Source organism: Tympanuchus pallidicinctus, unplaced genomic scaffold (assembly GCF_026119805.1).
Source record: "Tympanuchus pallidicinctus isolate F22 unplaced genomic scaffold, pur_lepc_1.0 scaffold3, whole genome shotgun sequence".
NCBI classification, from domain to species: Eukaryota; Metazoa; Chordata; class Aves; order Galliformes; family Phasianidae; genus Tympanuchus; species Tympanuchus pallidicinctus.
In genome coordinates this window covers 16028550-16047682 of record NW_026294747.1, presented here as the reverse complement: position 1 = coordinate 16047682, position 19133 = coordinate 16028550, and the positions used below count along the sequence as shown (strand labels likewise).

The following is a 19133-nucleotide window of genomic DNA, read 5'->3' as shown; positions in this document are numbered from 1 at the left end:
ATGTGGCAGTGTGGGACGTGGTCTAGAGCGGTCACAGGCATGGACTGATGTTTGCACTGGATGATCTTAGTGGTCCTCTCAACCTTAATGATTCTATGGATCTATGATTCTATGAATAGCTAGTATTCTGTGATTGTTTCCAGCTCCCACTTCTATCTTGACTTCTGAGTTTCACTTCTGTAGGTTGTGCGACTTCCACAGACTCCACCGAGAGCCCTCTCTCTGTAGTACCAATTGTGGCAGTTAACAAGCTACTCAAGGCGTCTCTCTCTCCCAGGCATGGATACTTGGCCTTGCTAACATGTAGAAGACTGTTTGGAGTTGTGTATTCAGCTAGGACTGTGCGGGAACCCCAGTATAAAAACCTTACAGGACTTCTTTTCTAAGGAGGGGAGAAATAAATTCAGGACTGTATTTTACGTTAATGAGGATCTACGCTGAAGCAGATTACAAATGCAGAGAGTAGAGAAAAGGTCATGAAAGTGCAAGTAGGCATTGCTAAATGTCAACTTTGCAAAAGAAATTAAAGCAATTAGTAAAAGCTTCTTCAGCCATGTATATTAAAAAGGACTGAGAAGAAGTGAGGTCTATGGGGAGAGGATAGAGAGAAGTTAAAGTCTGAGTCCTGTCTCCTGGTCAAAATGCATAGAATAGAACCATAGAATCCTGGAATCATTTGAGCTGGAAGGGACTCTTAAAGGCCGTCTGGTCCAACTCCCCTGTAGCGAGCAGGGAAACCTACACCATACAGGTGCTCAGGGTCCTGTCCTGCCTGACCTTCAGCTTCTCCAGGGACAGGGCACCCACCACCTCTCCGTGCAAATATTGCTATGCCGTGAATACACACAGTAATATGTGTCTGGGAAAGGATCAGTACAGTAGAAAGTTACTGAAGATCTGTGTAAGCAAGTGATGAATCTATAGACCTGGCAACAAGTAGATGTGTCTATTCAGAACGAAAGCAGAAAATGAGTTTTGCATCTGGAAAATATTTTAGCAAAACCGACTTCAGCTGTTTGTGTCACATCTTGGCATTCTTGGTGCCAGTACAGTCTAACATCATCAGCGATCTGAGTGATGGATGGATGCACCTTCTTCAGATCCACTGCTGATACCAAACCAGAGGGCACAACCAGTACTCCGGTTAACTTAGCTATACAGCCTTAGAATCATCTAGGTTGGAAAAGACCTCCAAAATAATCAAGTCCAACCACTGACCTAACCTACCAGCTCCCATAAAGGCAAAAACTGCATTGTATTTGAAGACTGAATTATGCCTCTGCAGCTGAGAAATCAGCCACACCGCTCTGAAAGCAAGGGAAGCGTGAAGAAGTGCTCATGGATGCAGGTGAGCAGTGTGCTTCTGTGCCTGAGAAGGCTGCCATAAGGATCAGCACAGGTAATTTGCCTGCAAGAAAACTCCAGTGGGGGTTTGGTTCCATATTGGGCAGGAGGCAAGTGATTGCAGGATCCCTGCCTCCTGTGTTGTAAAGCTGGCAGGGAGCCTGAGACTTGCAGGAAGGACAAAAGGATGGTGTTCTGTGTGTAGGCAGTAGAACTATTGTGGGTGTTTTAATCCTTGCTTATGCTGTGGTTCCTAATTGGTGTTGCAAAAGTCGTGTATTAAAAAGTGTTCAAGCTTGATTGCCTTTTGCAGGGTATTTCTTTTGTGGATGCACATTTGTGTTTGCAATCAGTGTGCTGAACTCAGAAACTGCTAAAAAAAATGCTGAGTGGTATGAAAAAACAAATCCCAAATTATAACAGTGGGAAGACAAAATGGTTCCGTCATGGACATTAAACAATTCTAGCTTGGATCACTGTGTGTTTTAGTTCCTCTGTAACAATATAAATGGTGATCTTAGATTCTGCTGAATTTGGACCTTAAACCTTGAGCTGGAGCATGCCAGTGGGGCTTTCTTAGGAACTTCTTAAGAAGCTCTTAGGAACTTCTTAGGAGCTAAAGGAGATGCACAGCATAGGGGTATGTGGTGATTGTTGAATAGTTTATTATTGGCCCTCATTACAAAGAATGTGAGCATGCAGTTACAAATGATGCAATGCGTAGAGTTTTAGATGAGAGTTTCACAGTGCTTATGACAGAGCCTCACTGTAATAGCATGGCAGAGTTCTCAGCATCTTTCTTAATTATTATTGCTCACCCATAAAAAACAACTGAGAGTGAAAGCAAAGTTTGCTACCACCCAAATGGTAGGGTTTCATGGGTGCTTTTTCTCTTTTGAAAAAGAGACAAAAATTGCTTTCACAGGGGAAAAACAATCAAGAAATATATGATAGCTTACTACTTATAGCAGATTTAAGGAATGGACTGAATTGCAGAATCACAGAATCATTAAGGTTGGAAAATGCCTCTAAGATCATCTAGTCCCATCATCCACCTACCACTGATATTTCCCCACTAAACCACGTCCCTCAGTGCTACGTCTCTTGAGCTTCTTGAACACCTCCAGGGGCAGTAACTGCAGCAGCTCCCTGGGCAGCCTGTGCCACTGCATCACCACTCCTTTAAAGCAGAAATTCTTCCTAAGCTCATACAGTCTTTGAGCAGCCTAGATCCCACAGCATTCGATTCCCTGAGCAGAACAACAGCTCCCATGCAGGGCAAAGGCTTCTCACAGCACTTTGGGCTCTTTTTGCAGTGCACAGGCTGTGCATGTTCAGAGCTGGCCTTGAGCACAGACAGGTGCTGTGGGGAGGAGAAAGAAGCTGCAGGGCTCGTCAGGGCACTCAGGGCAGCTCAGACATTCCAGGGATGATATTTTCTTGGAAACAAAGTACTTAAGTTCTGTGTACCTTAGTACTATATTCTTTTTGGATCTAGGGCTGCTCTGTGCTGTGCCAGTTTATCTGCAGTGAACTAAGTGAAAATAGATGGATATACACTGGATATATACTGGATAAAAACATTGTTGTACTAGCTGCCAGTTCAGCAGTCACTGAATTTCTGGAGATCTGGATAACTATGTCAAGTGCTTCTGCAAGGAGATGTCACAGACAGAGCTCTGTGCATCTGCACAAGCTCCCAGTTGTGTACCATATAGATTTTGCAGGTGTGTGGGCTGTTATTGCAGAACATTATGGTGCAAATTCACCTTAACAGATTTCCCAATAGCTTCTCTGGGTAAACATGCCTGCTGTGGCTTTCACTATCTGGACTTTTTTGTGCAGCCCTGGAATGTGTTTTGTGACCTGGATAACACAGACAAAGGGATTTTGCTTTCAGATGGGGAATGGATGTGTTTGAAACATTCCATGTTTGTTAACACCAGTATCTTCTTGGCTCTGTGTTCTCCATCTCCTTGTGGACCAGAAACAAAACCTCCATTCTCATCTGTTTCTTTTCAGGTAGCTGCTAGGTTTGCAAGTTTTATGGACAGCCATAGAGTAACTTCACTTTTTTTTTTTTTTTTTTTTTTTTGCAAGTGCTTAAAAAAACAACAACCCACATTTACAACAACTATTGCATATTTTACCACCACTACAAGTGTGGATCAGGCTGTCTGTATGATGTACTGCTCCACACACATCTCCGGAATGTGAACACAAAAACATGTCTGTGGAGACACTTCTACTTAGACCAAGATAAAGAGTTACAAAATGCCATGTGGCAGAACAGTGTAATTTTTTTTCTCTCGTTCTTTTATCACTGCCTTTTAATGAATATCAATAGTCCCATTTCTCTTTCAGCTAGGGTGGTTCAAGCATTGCTACACATCGGGATATTTAAATGGATGTTATGTGCCTGAGTGATTAATTTGCAAGATGCTATGTGATTGAAGCATTAGAATTGCAACATTTACAGCTGTCAGCCAGAATGCCTGCCTGCTCCATGCAGGGCTGAGGCAGATGTCTACTGTGTGTGATGTCCAATGGTTCTTGTGCTACTGTTACAGAAAATAAAGGAAGACAAAAATAGACTTCACATTCGGCACTGCTTGCAGTCTGAGAACTGCACAGAGTATATGAAGAAAGGTAACTGTAAGAAGAAGAACTTCACAATCACTTTTAGCACAGACAGCCTGTGAACTCCTTTCCAGTTTCTTAAGCAGAAAATCTCCAAAGTTAAGTTATTCTACATACACTAAATGAAGCCTTTCTTCTGATGCAGAAGATCATCCCTTCGAGCAATGCTTGTCTGGGCCTTCTGCACGCTGTCTGTCTGGGAGAGAGAGTACACAGGCAAAACTGGACCTCACCTTGCTAAAGTACCTTGCTCAAGAACACGGCTTGGCTACATTCATGACAGCAGTGATACTATCAAACAGAAACGAGTTTATAGTTTTTTTACTTCGAACCTGTAAACTGTAACTGTTTCTTCCTGTACAGACCAAACTATGAGTCAGGTGAGAAAGAGAAGGTGGGAAGAATCATTTTGTGGAGCAGCCTGTCTTAGCAATACTGGGGGAGGTTAGGCCAACTGTTACATTAACGGGGGTGTCTCAGTTAAGCATCTTAATGACTTTTTTGACTCATTCTTCACCAGCAATGCTCTAGCCACGCTGCCCAAGCTGCAGAAAGGAAAGCCTAGGACTGAAAGAAGGAAGAACCCTCCAGTGTAGAAGACCACAGTTGAGGCCATCTAAGGAACTTGAAGGTGCACAAGTCCATGAGACGTGTCTATGAATCCTAAGGGAACTGGTGGATCAAGCTGCCATCCTATTTAAGACATTGTGGCATAAGCCACATTTTTTTAAATGGAAGAAAGTAAGATGTGGGGAACTACAGGCCAATCTGTCTCAACTTTATGCCCAGCAGATCAGGGATCGTAGAGCAGATCATCCTGGAAACTGTGCTAAGGCACACGGAGAACAGAGGTGATTGGTGAGAGCCAGCATGACTTCACTAAAGGCAAATTATGCCTGAAAAGTTTGGTGGCTTTCTATGGCGGGGTTACAGCAGTGGTGGATAAGGGGAGAGCAAGTGATATCATCTAGCTGGATCTGTGCAAAGTATTTGACACTGTCTAGCACAGCATCTTTGTTTCTAAACTGGAGAGAAATGAGTTTGAGTGATGGATCACACAATGGTAAGGAATTAAAGGCTTGTGAACAACAGCTCCATGTTTAAGGTCTCTTCCAATCCAAACCACTCTACAATTCTATGACTTCTGGTTTCAAATGCAGTAAATTAATAAACGCAAACAAAAAGTTTGGAGTAAAGGGGAAAGCTCATAATTCAGGACTTAATTCAGTGTTATGTTATAAAAGGATAGGATGAAAATCTGATGAGGCAGGCTATGCCATAGCTGCATATTCTTCTACCTTCCTCAAAAGCACCCACGGATGGTAATTTCAGATTAAAAAATACCAGATTTGAAAGATGGCAGTGTTTCATATATTGTGGGCTTTGTTTTTTCTGGGTCAGGCACAAAAATGATGTGACTCAATCGGAAAGAATTTGAGATATATCATGGAGAGATTGCAGACCTCGGAGCATTCTGCTGTTTTCACTCTGTTTGTGTAGACATAAGCTCCATGCTTTGTTAGCAGGAATTACAATTGAATGAGATATGCTAGCAAACATATTTATGGGCAACTTTTGGCTGAGTGCACAGGTTGCCTTACAGTTTTTTATTTTGATTCTGTTTGACATTACAGAGATATACTGTATGGTAAGTGTAGGATTAATGACATGCTCAAGCATTACGGAATGCTAAAAGTGCTTCAGTTTTCTACAATTATCACAGAATATTACCTGTAGAACAGCCAACACAGTTCCTCAGATTTCTCTTCTGGCTAAGATCCATGTTCATTCAAATATGGAAACTGGCTAACAGCTTGCTTTATCCATTTCCTAATGCTCTACGAAGGTCACTTAATATATTGTTCTTTCATCACATTGCCATCTGATTTGATTGAATAGCAGATTCTAAGTTATCTTCCTAAATCTTTCAGTGCGTGTATATATGTATTCAGTGAAGTAGCCTACAGGTCTCTTGAGTAATCAGACCTTCCAGTGGCAACTCAGAAAGGACAAGAAGAAACAGGGCATTTACTCATGGGTGTGTCAAGGAGTCTGGTGTGAGCGTGGAAGAAGAGGGTGTGTTTGTGCGAAGGGAGTCAACCAGCCCTGGAAGCACAGGGTGTGGTTGGGACTCAGACTGTATAACGGGTAGGCTGACATGGCTCATCTGTCCGAACGCAGCACGGCGAGGCTGACATGAGTGAATCTCAGTGCTGAATGCACATCCAGAAGTGCAGATGGCTCCACAGACTGGCTCCACAGTAAAGGAAAGGAAACCTGTTTCAACCTTTCTACAGCTTTTCACTTGGGACGAGATCCGAATCCACAACGGCCGTGGCCCAAGTAAGGAGCAGTGGCTGGTGATTGACAGGAACGTTTACGACGTCAGCAGTTTTTCCAGACGGCACCCTGGAGGCAGCCGGGTTATTGGCCACTATGCCGGACAAGATGCAACGGTAAGATCTAGGGATGGAGTGGAGGAATGTGGTTCCAGTGCCAGGACAGGAGGACACGGTTGGACTCCAGTGGAGAACACTTGTAATGGTTGACACCATGCTCAGTCAGAGAAGGCTGGGTTGGATGGGGCTCTGGGCAGCCTGATCTGGTGGGTGGCAACCAGCTCACAGCAGAGGTTGGAGCTCAGTGATCTTGGAGGTTCCTTCCAACCCGAGCCATTCTGTGATTCTGCAATAAGGTAGTGGATGTATCTGTGCTGCTTGTAAAAGTACCTTCCAGGTTACCCTCAAGATCAGAGTTAACTGCTATGTAAATTATAAAGCTCTGTTCAGGTTCATTACATTAAAATGTAAACAGTGCACATGCATACAAGCTGTCTTCCAAGTATCTGCAAAGTCTTTCTGTTGCAGTACAGTGAAAGGGAAGAGATTGGGAAGTGGTACACTCAGTGCATACTGCTGTTTTAATGTCTGAACGCTTCCAGATATGATAGAAGCCAAGGATAATCAAAAATAGAACAAGGGGATGAATAAGGAGGAGGTAATGTTCAGAGATAAAGAGGAATTAATTCTGGGGCCAGTGGAGCAAGAAAAGAAAGTAACCAAGGTAAGGACTGTATTTTGAACGAGTGATGGAAAAGAAGGTCTTGAACAAAAATTCTAAGAAGAATAAAACACAAGAAAAACAACTGAGAAATCAACAGAATGACATTTGGCTGCAGAAGACGAGGAAACTTTCTACAAACAGTCCATCTGAAAGTAGATGTTCTAGAGACACTTGCAAAAATCTTTGATTTAGAGGATCTCACTGAGTTTTTTAACCGTTGAAAGAGATGATGATTTTTAAGCAGATTTCATAGATTATTTATTAAGGGTTGATATTGAATTTCTGAACTCTCAGAAGCAAGACCAGGATTACAATATAAACGTGTAGTGAGGGGACCCAAGTTTAACTCTTGTCATGACAGATTTTCTGGCTTCCAGAAAGTAGACTGTTCTTTCCGTTCCTCAGTTTGTGTTCTCAAGTGAAGGAAAAAACCCTTTTGGATCTCCTTCATTCTCTTCTCAAACCTAAAGTCCAAGATGTTTTCCAAGCACTCTTGAGCAACCTAGAGCTCATTTTAAAGATATGGTGAGAATTATCTTCCTCTATATGCATTACTTTGCAAACATAAACAATACTCTTTGCAGAATGTTACACTCCTGTCAAGTTTGGGAAGTAAGGTCCATTGCAGATGATAGTCCTTTAAAGTAATCTCGTGTAAGGTGGTAAAGTAAGGTAGTTGCAGAGAGAACACAGACTCATAGCAGAAAGATTTCCCCAGACCACTGGATCTGGGCATAATTTCTAATTATTCCCTGTGACAAAGGGCCATGAGATGTCTGTAGAAATCTCATCTGTTCAAAACATCACTTTTCTCTGACTTGAGTAAAGTGCTCAGAGATGGGCCTTTTCTGAAGTCAGACTCAAGAGGAATGCCAAACTGCACAAGGAAAATCCTCTTCTTGTCTGGAAGTGTGTGCAGAAATTTTTGTGTCATGAATAAAAGATTACCTCAGTTTATTGCAGAGAGAAAATTTGTGTGGATGTGACTGGTCAGACACTGAGGGTTTTGCAATATTGACTCTTTCTGGAAGATAAACGAGCATGGCCAGCTTCTTCACCTTCCCTCTGGGAAATCCACTGAGGAGATAAGTTGAAGAAGAGCTGTGATTTATCTGGGGCTTTCTGTTTTCTTTATCCCATAGTTTATATTTCCTTTTGAAACTGGTACTATGATTGGTTCTTGAACATATATGTTTGTGTCACTTGTGTTACTCAGTTGCCCAAAATGTCAATTAATCTCAAAACAGGCAACTGTAAGAGAAAGCTAGATAGCCCTTTATATGTTTATTTCCATTGATACTACTGTGATAAAGGCAGGGTTTTAACAACATCATTGTATTTTCCGAAGTGTGGCAAGGAGACACCTCACTGATGTGTTTTCCTACTCCTGGGTCCCATCCACAGGGCAGGGCTGCTGGCTGAAGCCTTCTAAGGAAGGATGGTGTTGAAAGAGACAGATGAAAGAGAATGTTTCCCTCTGCAAATAGTTCTTCATCAAACACTTTCGTACTCATTACCAGCCTCACCCAGATACTTATATGACATCTAGTTTCTTGAAACTTCTCCAGCTTCCTTGGGCCAAGCTCCAGCTGATGGCAAAGCACTACAGGAACAACTGAAGGAACAGAGCTCTGAAGGTCTTTGGGAAAGAAAAGGAATCAGGATTATGTATTATATCAATGATATGGGAAAATGTAGACTTGGCCATCTGGTACTTTAGCAGTATACCTTTCTTATCCCATTTGTCTGTGTATTGATTTGTAGGATGCCTTTGTAGCATTTCACAGTGATAAGGCTCTGGTGAAAAAATACTTGAAGTCTCTGCTGATTGGGGAACTGGCACCAGATCAACCCAGCTTTGAGTCTAACAAAAAGGTGAGTGTCCTAGAAACTAACTGTGACATGACTTGGGGTACTGCATGGGAGGAGAAATACAAAAGAGGGGTAGATATAATTTCTGGGACAATATAATTGACATTGTGCCCTAGGCTGGGTGGGGAGGTAGCTGCCATAGTCATGCATGGAAACACACAGCACTGTCCCAAAAAAGCTAGATCCATACTTGGGTGTGAGGAATGGGCTCCAGAGTACCAGTATCTGATCAGTTCTTCCCATTGTGATGTCTCACTGACACAGTCCGTCAGCAACTTGTTTCGAGTGTCAAAGCAAAGCTGAGATCTACTGATCTTGCGCTCATTCTTGTGAAGACACCCCACTGATGAAGTATCTCCACTGACTTAGAATCATGGAATCGTCTGAGTTGGAAGAGACCCTTAAAGGCCATCTGGTCCAACATTCCCTGCAGTGAACAGGGACACCTACAGCTGGATCAGGATGCTCAGAGCCCATCCAGCATGAACGTGAATGTTTCCATGGCCACTCCAGGATTTCTGGATCTGCTGTATTGCATTGTCAAAGTAGCTAGCACATTAATACTTCTTTTACCCACAGAAATCACTTTTAGAAGACTTCCGTGAGCTGCGCTGCACTGTTGAGAAGATGGGACTTCTGAATCCAGATTCCACCTTTTTCTCCCTGATTTTCCTTCACCTCCTGGTACTGGATGCTGCATCCTGGCTGACAGTCTGGTACTTCGGGATATCATTAGTGCCCTTCGTTGTTGGCATGGCATTCTTCACCATTGCTCAGGTAAACCACTGACAACAATTCAATTGTGTGGACGTGTTTGTTTCATCCCATGGAGAGGATCAATGAAGTGTTCATCTTCCAGTCACTGACTTACTATGTCCTCTTAGATCTAATAAGCTGATTGAAGACAACAAGCAGTTTTTATTGCTTTCAGCAAGCCTAGGTTTGCTGAAAACCTTTTCACTCTGACTGGTGTGGTGTTGTGAGGTTAAGTAGGCAGCTTTATAAGATGAGATGGGCTGATCTAATCACTCACCCCGACAGAAGAGGGAACATCTCATTCTCAATTCCATTTCTGGTTCCAAGTTCTGTTTACTGTCTGATGGCTCTGATGTTTGGTCTGTCATGCGCCAACCCCACTCATTAATTCAGAACAGTTTTCTGCTGCGAAGTGCAATGAAGCTCTGGATTTGGAAATTATTGCACTTTCTAGATGGTTACTTGGAAATTATATATACTTTTGATGGGAACAAGAGACTCATATGCTCTAAGAGTCAAACTCATTGTAATGATTTTTTGCTGTACAACAAAATCAATATCTGGCATTGAGCATCTTTAATAGGCAGTGGTCTGAAAGGAAGTTCTCAGCACTGAGCAGATAGCACTGCATGTAATTCTTCCCCAGATCTGAGGGAGATGATCTCATGCCATGGTACTAAGAAGACTCCCGGGAGCAAATTAGTACAACACTGCTATGATTCTGAATCCCTGGCGATTCTTTTGTCTTCTAGATCCAGATGGGCTGGTTCCAACACGATCTGGGGCACTGCTCTGTCTTTAGGAAGCCTAAATGGAACCATCTGCTGCAGATCATTGTGATAAATACCCTGAAGGTAATTGCCTTACTGTGAGAACATTCTCTGGGCCTAATCTGGACTAAATAATGAACGGGAGTGACTCTACATTCAGACAGCATTACCCGTGAGGAAAATATAGTGCAGTTGTCAGTGATAGGTTGACAATAATGATCAGTGATGGAGTTCTATTTAAATCCCCAGTATTTGGCTTTTTCTGCAGGGTTTACCGGCCAGCTGGTGGAATCATCTGCACAATCAGCACCACGCCAAACCCAACTGCTTCCGCAAGGACCCCGATCTCAACATGCACCCTCTCCTGTTCAGCTTGGGAAAGACACTCTCTGTAGAGGTGGGTATGGATCTAGAGGACCTTTGGCAAAAAAGACAGAACTGAAGTATAATAACCTGAATTATGTCTTTCTGCCTAAATTTGTATGAAAAATGGGGAAATGGTTTCAAACTAAAAGTGGACAAATTTAGATTGGATATAAGAAGTTTTATTACAATAATGGTAGTGAGGCACTGGAACAGGTTGCCCGGAGAGGTGGTGGATGCCCCATCCCTGGAGACCTCCAAGGTCAGGCTGGACAGGGATCCCAAGTACCCTGATTTAGCTATAGGTGTTGCTGTTCCTTGCAGGGGAGTTGGACTAGACAGCCTTCACGAGTCCTTTCCAAATCAAACAATTCTATGATTCTGTAATTTCCAAAGTGTTGGTTGATCTGAGAGTCTCACAGTCAGATTGCTCTGACTCCCACGCTCCCAGGAGGAGATCCTTGCTGGATGCATTCTCACTAAGGTTCAAGTTCAAGATATCTTACTTAAGTACCAACCTGGGGCCTGGTTATCATGATGCTTAGGCCGCAAACTCTTAAAATCAGTAGTTAAGTTCTCTGTGTTGCTAGAAGAGCAGGGTAAGTACCTCGAAGGCCTTCCAAACAATGAGTCAGTCCACTTGATTAGTGTTAGATGATTTTAGTGATATTGTAGATATTGAGTCAGATGTTCCCTCTGGGTCCTTTTGGTTGTAGGACCTGCTTGGCACCTAAATCCTTCGGCACCAGTGTAGTTGATATGCACAAAACACAAGCATATAAATTAGTTCTTAATCCCCCCCCCCCCTTTTTTTTTTTCTCTTTTTAATCTCATAAAAATAAATCCGTAATCACTGCTCCCCCTCTTTCCCAGGATTTCAGGTTTCAGGCAGGTAAGATCTCCTGCCTTTTCTTTCATCAGCAATTCTGTTTACTCATGGAATGAAGAAATGACCTCTTGCTTAGATAAGCATTCTCTTTAAATAATGCGTCACTCTCCATTAGAGGGTAATAAGCAATGAAATCTTTACAATGGATGTGGAAAATTCCAGCTCTGCTGTCTCAGGAAGACTCTTGGGAAGAGAGTTTATACAAAGTATTTATTAATAGCAAACTGTTAGCTGCAACATGAGAGCATCTAGACAGTGACCTTCTGAAAGATGTCTGATAGCATCAACTTGAGCAGTAGTGCAGTATCTAGAGTCTATCTTTTAACAGAAATGAGTCAGATGCACTGTGGATGGGCAGAAAGCATTTCAGTGGTTTCATTTTGTTGGATGTCTTCAGCCCATAGCTCATCTGATACAGAAATTTAGGCGCAGTTTTCTCAGCAGACACATCCTGCATTCATCACCCACTGTTTCCTGTCTCAGTTTTCACTCTTCACCTGAATAACCTCTTCCTCCCCAAGCACAGATGATTTAAGCATTCTGTGGTGAATGTCTGAACATGATTACACTGAATCTCATTGCTACCACTGGAATCTTCCCCTGCAAAATTCAAATGCCTTTTGGTTTTTTTTTGTTATTTTTGTGTATTTCTGTACCCTACTATGAGTTTTGGAACTCTCCACAGAAACTGTTGTGTTCTGGCATCAACACATATTGATATCTTGATACGGAGGCTCAAATAAGATATTTCTTTCCACTGCTTCAGACCTTCAGTGCCTGCTTTTGGATTAAAGAGATTTAATAGGTAGTTCTTGATGTGTTCATTAGATAAGAATAAACATTTATGAAGGATCTCAGTTCTCCAACTAGATCATTACAGTGTTCTTTGTTTTATTTTTCAGCTTGGAAAAAAGAAGAAGAAGTTCATGCCTTACAATTATCAGCATAAGTATTTCAGCTGTGAGTATCTCTGCTTTCCTATAATGCTGTAGGTACATCGCCACAGAACTCCAACTTCATCTCCTTCCCAAAGTAGTAGGTTTAAAGATTTTTCCCATTGAAATCACAGCTTCAGAGACAATCACAACACTAGGGAGATCCTAAAATCTCTAAAATTAGGGACATTTCTTCACGTGAGGAGGAACTTCCCCTACTACTTGATGGTTGGTAACAACATAAGTGTTATTCAGGTGTAAGGGATGGGAAAGAAAATTAAATGGGAAAGAAATGAAGGGTGCTGAAGTGAAATGAACAGATTATGTGGGCACATGAAAGCTACTGCAAGTGGAAACCAGCAAGCTTTCCTTTCACTGCAGAGGAGAATATTTCTGAAAGATTTATATTGCAGCAAAGTTATAAACATCTCTCTGTTTTCATTCTTTCCTGCAGTATTGGCCCCACTTGCACTTATACCCTTCTTCCAGCTGTCCATATTCTACTTTGCAATCAGGAAGAAAAAGTGGTTGGTAAGCACCGATTACACTGTCTAGAAATCTTTCAAAAATGTAACCACTTGTACTGTCTGTGGATAGGTTGGAGTTAATTTTCCTCATGGCAGCTCATACAGTGCTGTTTTAGATGTGTGAGTAAACCAGTGCTGTCACCACACTTTTAGCTATAGCTAAACAGCTTCTGTGCAGCATCAAGACCTCTGTTTCTCACTCTGCCTTCTGTCAGTGATTAGTGCAAGAGTGTGAGAGGAGGGGATGCAACCAGGCAGATGTCCCAAACTAACCAAAGAGCTATTCATGCCATAAAATGTCATGCTCAGCAATAAAAAGGGGAAAAAAGAGATTTAGGGAGATTAGTCATCTTTTGCTTGGGAACTGGCTGGACATCAGTCTACTTCAACCTGTGGGAGGAGGTGAGTGATTGCTTTTGCATCTCTTGCTTCACTGTGTATTTTTTTTTCCGTCTTCCATGTCCAGTTATTACGCAGTTTATATCTCGACCCACAAAATTTCTTGCTTTTACTCTTCCTTTCCTCTTCTCCCATCTCCCAGGGATGGGGAAGTGAGCAAGGAGCTGTGTAGTGCTTAGCTGCCTACTAAGGCTGACCCCTAGCACTTCCAGGTGGCTATGTCAAATTTCAACCAAGGTGACTATGATGTTTGGAATAAAAAAGGGTTTTTTTAGGCTGCTGCAGTAGGAATGCTTATCTCAACAAGTCCAGAGTGAATTTGTCAGGAGATGACTTTTAACATCACAGTAGGTAGATAAAAGCTAACAGAAAAGTAAGTGACCTAGACAGAGTGGGATTACATATGTTTAGTTAATGATTTTAAAGTTAGTGCTCTGAGAATATTTCAGGGATACACACAGGAGGCTGAATGATTGCATGGAGCTCACACTTGATAAGTAAGAGATCATAGGAAGAACATCTATTATGCTGAAATAATGTGAAGAAGAGGAAATGAGGGATATCTTCAAAAAAGGCATCATCTTCTTTTTCTTTTTTTTAACAGGAACTGTTACTGGTGGTGTCTTACAACATCCGAGTCTGCCTCATGTATATTCCTTTAATGGGATTTAACAATTTCATGGTGTACTACTGGATGTCCAGGTAACACACAGCGTACTCAAAGTCCCCATGACTAAGATTGGTAAACAATATCGAGTGTCAATGGAAATAACTAAAATAGTCGTACAACTCATACTGGTCAGACTTTACAAAATTAAAGTTTGCTCATGAATAAGTAGTGAGCCGAGAAAATCATTACAAGTTGGGGGTGGAGGGAGGCTGCTCAAGGACCTCTGCAATGACAGATTTTGTGGCTCAAAAGAAAGTTAGGAGGCAATTCCCCCAAAATTTAAGAGGCAAAGGAATGGAATAGAAAATGCTGAATTTTACAGGTGTGCTCTGTAAGATAAGTCTTACAAGAGGCTGGGTAGATAGATAGATATTTTAAGACCATTACTTTTTTGAGTCTTGGTAACTGCCACTGAAAAGCTCTCAGCCCCTACTCCCTGCACAGCTCTTTTTTTGTGCCAGATGTCAAAACGTCTGCTTTAATGGCAAGTTTGGATGCAATTAGATACATTAAGTGTGTTTCTATGTTTATCTGGTCAGGTACCTAGAGAGTACATGGTTTATTTGGGTCTCGCAGATGAACCACATTCCAATGCACATTGATTATGACAAGAACAATGACTGGGTATCTACTCAGGTGAGAATCCTCTTTCTTCTGGAAGCCATGGGCCTGCAGTTCTCAGTTATACACTATGGTCCTGTCATCCCATAGTATCAGTCAGGCCTGCGTGCACATCAGTGAAAAAAACTATTCTTCCTAAGGCAAAGTCTAGCCAAATTGACCTCTATTCCAAGAATCCATTTTAAGCTAGACTTTGCTTAATTCTTCAGGTCAATTAAGGCAATAATCTCTGACACTAAAAGTTGTCTTTTATGCTAGACAAAGATGATTGTTAAGGTGTAATTATCTAGACTTCCAGAAAAATAAAATCTAAATCATTGTCTTTTTTCCTCCCAGCTTCATGCAACATGTAATGTGAACCAGTCTTTTTTCAATGACTGGTTCACCGGGCACTTGAACTTCCAAATTGAGCACCAGTGAGTATGACTATGGGGAGAAGTGTGATAATAATGGGCACTTAGAAGTGAGAAAGACTGTGTTATCTCAAATAAAACTACATTCATCAGAAGATCTTTTGCTCTCATTCTGGGGGATGATTGGGAAATAATTTGAACAATGGGTACAGGGCATTTTGCAAGCCAAGCCTTTCAATAACTGTGTATCATTGAATTCTGCAGCCTTTTCCCCACAATGCCTCGACACAACTACTGGAAAGCAGCTCCTTTGGTGAAAGCCCTTTGTGATAAGCACGGCATTGAGTATAAAAGCAAGACTTTACTCAGAGCTTTTGTAGATATTTTGAAGTAAGTATCAATTAAGATATGTAGAAGCACTCTTTCTTTAATGGGAGCTGAATAGTGTCTCCTCATAAATGATGTTTTAACTTTCTGTTCTTGCAGCTCACTGAAAGAGTCAGGGGAACACTGGCTTGAAGCCTATCTGCATGGATAGATGCTGGCAGCTCTTGAAGGGAATTTCTTCGCCAGACAACCGCTGCTGCAAAGAATCAGCACAGATCAGCAGAGTGTTTGTGGCTTCTGACATAGGAACTTGGGAACTGGGTGAAGCTAATTGCAGTAAGAATGATGGGTGGGGAAGTGGATTAAAGATATTTTTTTTTCATTGTTCTGAACCACGATATCTCTATTTTTTGCTGCTCTCAAACTCAGTATTCAGAGCCATGACAAACTGGGTCTTTAAATTTGGGAGTCGTAGCTCTTGAATCAGCTGGATCAATTCACTGTGTAGGTGGGGCATAAAACACCTCAACTCCTTTATTATGGGGAAAGTTTAAATGGCAATTCTTAGCATTTTTGGCTTAATGGCTCAGTGAAAATGGAATTAGATAAAGCAGACTGCAGGAAGTCAGAACACATTAGGATGGGAGGATCTTCATGGGATATTCCAAGATTGGTAAGTATGCAAAGAACAAGATGGCCTGCAGTATGTTGTCGTGTCTAGTGATCGTATGTGCACCACTTTCTCTTACTAGTTAACTGAAGTGTTATAACTGGTGCTGTTCGTGAAATGCATGGGGAAGTAGATAACTGGATGCTCCATTTTACTTCTCTAAGACCTAATTTGAATATGGTCCAAAAAGTCTGTATAGTATGTATAATTTATATGTATAAATATATATATTTTATTGTGTACTGTCTGATTAGCTTTCTGATTTGATGTGTTATGTGTCTTTGCTGATGTTAGATTAGCTTTAAAATTCTTAGCTTCAGTAGATCTACTTTGAATGAGCCTTGGAAATGTAGGCACTGGGGGGTGGGTTCGGATCACAAGGGTTTATAGGGTTCTATTACTTTTATTGACTTTTACACGTATTATTTTCCCTCTAAATACCTTCCAGTGATTTCAAGGACATATGAGTATTTACATACATGAGCCATGAGGTAACTGAGTACATCTGTGGCTCCATCCCTGTATCCTGAAAAACAATTAAATCATACCTAATTCTGTAATTCCATGCAGTCCTCTCTGGCCTTTACAGTTTTTTTTTCCTCCATTTCAGCATCCCAAAGAACTAACTCTTACAGGTTTTGTACCTGTAAGCTGTTTGGCCCCTCCAAGAGGAAGGGGAAGGACCTAGCCCCTCCATACTTAGGGTTCTGCAAAGCTGCTTCTAGCGGAAAGCATAATGACTACAAGGTATAGTAGGTCTCCTTAGGAAGAGTATATGACCTCTGATTAATGTGGCTGATCTTGATTTAATTATAACATTTTCTAGTATGAATCATAACAAATTTAGTTCAGTAGGATACAGTTGAGCCTTACTAGCAAAACCTGAATTGTATTATATTCACCTAAATGTCCTGAAACTATGAATGTAGTCTGCAGTGCTGAGTATACAATTTGCCCATAAAAGCAAAGACCAAGTGGAAGAAAAGTGATTATTTTCCTCTGCCATTCACACCCAGAATTCTATGCCCTTGGCTTTCAGTGGGCAAACCGCTCAGGGAAGGAAAAAGGGGAAGACCTTAAAGGGAAAAATTATTGTGGACAACCAGACATATCTGCAACCCACTGATGATTAAATTACAGGCATTACAAATTTCAGACAACAGCAGTCCTCTTCCAAGTAACAAATATTATCAAATTCATAAGGTAAAGATCCTAAGAAGAATTTTGGACTTAATTTTCTTCTTGCTTTTTTAATTTTATTAATTATTCTGTTTTAAGAACATTGGCTTTATTTATAACTTATGTGTGTATGTGCAGGCCTAGTAATATTATTTTGGTTATTTCCCAATAATTGCTGATACATATCGTTGAAAAAGGTTATGATTAAAAAGCACTGTTGTTCAAAAGCTAGTTAGAATGTGCTTTGAAAGCCTTTTCTAACTACTACAATCTAAAATAATTCTGTGCTCCCAACTCAAAGGTCAGTTAGCCACAACTTCGTGCAGGAGTAGAAATATTTTTATAAGGAGTATTTAAGTGGTAGTACTTTCTTAAGATGAATGCAAGTGTTTCATTACCTGCACTATTGTTCTGGTATTAAGGATTCTGGTGATGTTTTTACTATTTTTTATTTTTTAACCAATGGGACATGAAAGCTGTGGTGATTAGATCTGGATTTCTGCTGAAATTCCCTGAAGACAAGACTAACACAAAGTAGTTCTTTCTGATGTCAGCCTCATGAATCAATCTGATTCTTTGTCCCATTTAGCCAGCATTCTATTTGTTTGACTGTAGTAATTTATTCAGTCAGTTTTTTGCAACCTCATTTAAATCAAGATGTTTTTGCCTCTTTAGCTGATCTAACAGTGTGCTGCTCTATGTGAATATTGATTTACCTCTTTATCTGTTTCGTAAAGGTTATTAACATACATGAAACTGATTTACCTTTGTCTTGTTCTAACATGGTTCAGAAACTTCAAGGGTTTGGTGTAACCCTTGATGAGAGGTTAGCAAGCCACTTTAGTTGGCATTAGAGCTCTTAGCAACAGTAATGCTCCCTAAAAGACAACATGTATAATCAGGAATGCATGGAAGAAAGAAGGAAATCAGGGAAACTGTTCACATAATATTGCTTTCTTTAGGAGTTTATACTAAGATTCTGTTAGTAGTGTTTTTTTCTACACAGGTACACCAAAATTGTCAGCTTACCATAGGTGTCAGAGGGTCCTTTCCCTCACAGGGTGGCACAAATGGCCGCCCTGTGACACAGTCAACAAGTGCCAAGCTTCGGAGGGCCCTAACAGTAAGGAAGGCAGCAAGAACTGCAAAGCAAAAGAAAAGTGTCATCAGTTGTTCAGAATTGAGTTCTACTTGCGTGAATGCAGTGTTGTGCAGAGCATGCACTGTGCTTCCTATTAAACAGCAACCCGATGTCTCTATTCTCACAGGAATTCAAAGTTTAATTTTATTTGAAAAAAAGGGAATTAAAAGCCTTGTTATTGTCCAGTTTGTCTACCAACTGTGTTTGTGTTCTCAAAATTCATTTGCCTTAAGCTTGTCATTGTATGTACATTCAATTCAGTTACTCAGCCTGTTGCTAAAGAAAAAGGCTTGTTTCAAGGCATGCCTTTCTGAATAATGAAAACTTTGGAGAGAACGGATACTTTAGAGACATAAACATAATCAAAAACCCTGCACTCTTTCCAACAAAGATTATTAAATTATTATTAAATTATTCCTGTGTAAGACTTGTTCACTGATTCCTCTCTTCTCCCCCCCAGTCTTGCAAAAAATTGTGGGTATTGTTCAGTGTTATTTCATAAATTCTTAAATAATTGGCTGGAAGACAACTTCTTTATGAAAGAAGTCACAAAATAGAATTAATATCCGTTATGGGGCAATCAACAAGAAATAGACAATCTCTGCAATAAATCT

The 19133-nt window shown here is 41.0% G+C and overlaps 1 protein-coding gene across 1 annotated transcript; it reads left to right on the top strand.

Moving 5' to 3' along the window:
• The first annotated feature begins 3521 nt into the window (after positions 1 to 3521).
• Positions 3522 to 18704, top strand: LOC128085508 (acyl-CoA (8-3)-desaturase-like). Its single transcript, XM_052693048.1, has 12 exons — positions 3522 to 6440; positions 8812 to 8922; positions 9499 to 9696; positions 10428 to 10529; positions 10714 to 10842; positions 12600 to 12657; positions 13087 to 13163; positions 14163 to 14260; positions 14768 to 14864; positions 15186 to 15265; positions 15467 to 15592; positions 15689 to 18704. The coding sequence occupies exons 1-12, from the start codon at positions 6222 to 6224 to the stop codon at positions 15738 to 15740; spliced, it is 1347 nt and encodes a 448-aa protein (XP_052549008.1). The 5' UTR covers positions 3522 to 6221; the 3' UTR covers positions 15741 to 18704.
• Positions 18705 to 19133: the final 429 nt, after the last annotated feature.

Excerpts from the sequence above, each read along its gene's own strand:
- LOC128085508 (XM_052693048.1), top strand. The coding sequence starts at position 6,222 with ATGGCTCCACAGACTGGCTCCACAGTAAAGGAAAGGAAACCTGTTTCA. Across the intron at positions 14,865-15,185 it reads ATGACTGGGTATCTACTCAG|CTTCATGCAACATGTAATGT; the intron begins GTGAGAATCCTC and ends TTTTCCTCCCAG. Across the intron at positions 15,266-15,466 it reads AACTTCCAAATTGAGCACCA|CCTTTTCCCCACAATGCCTC; the intron begins GTGAGTATGACT and ends TGAATTCTGCAG.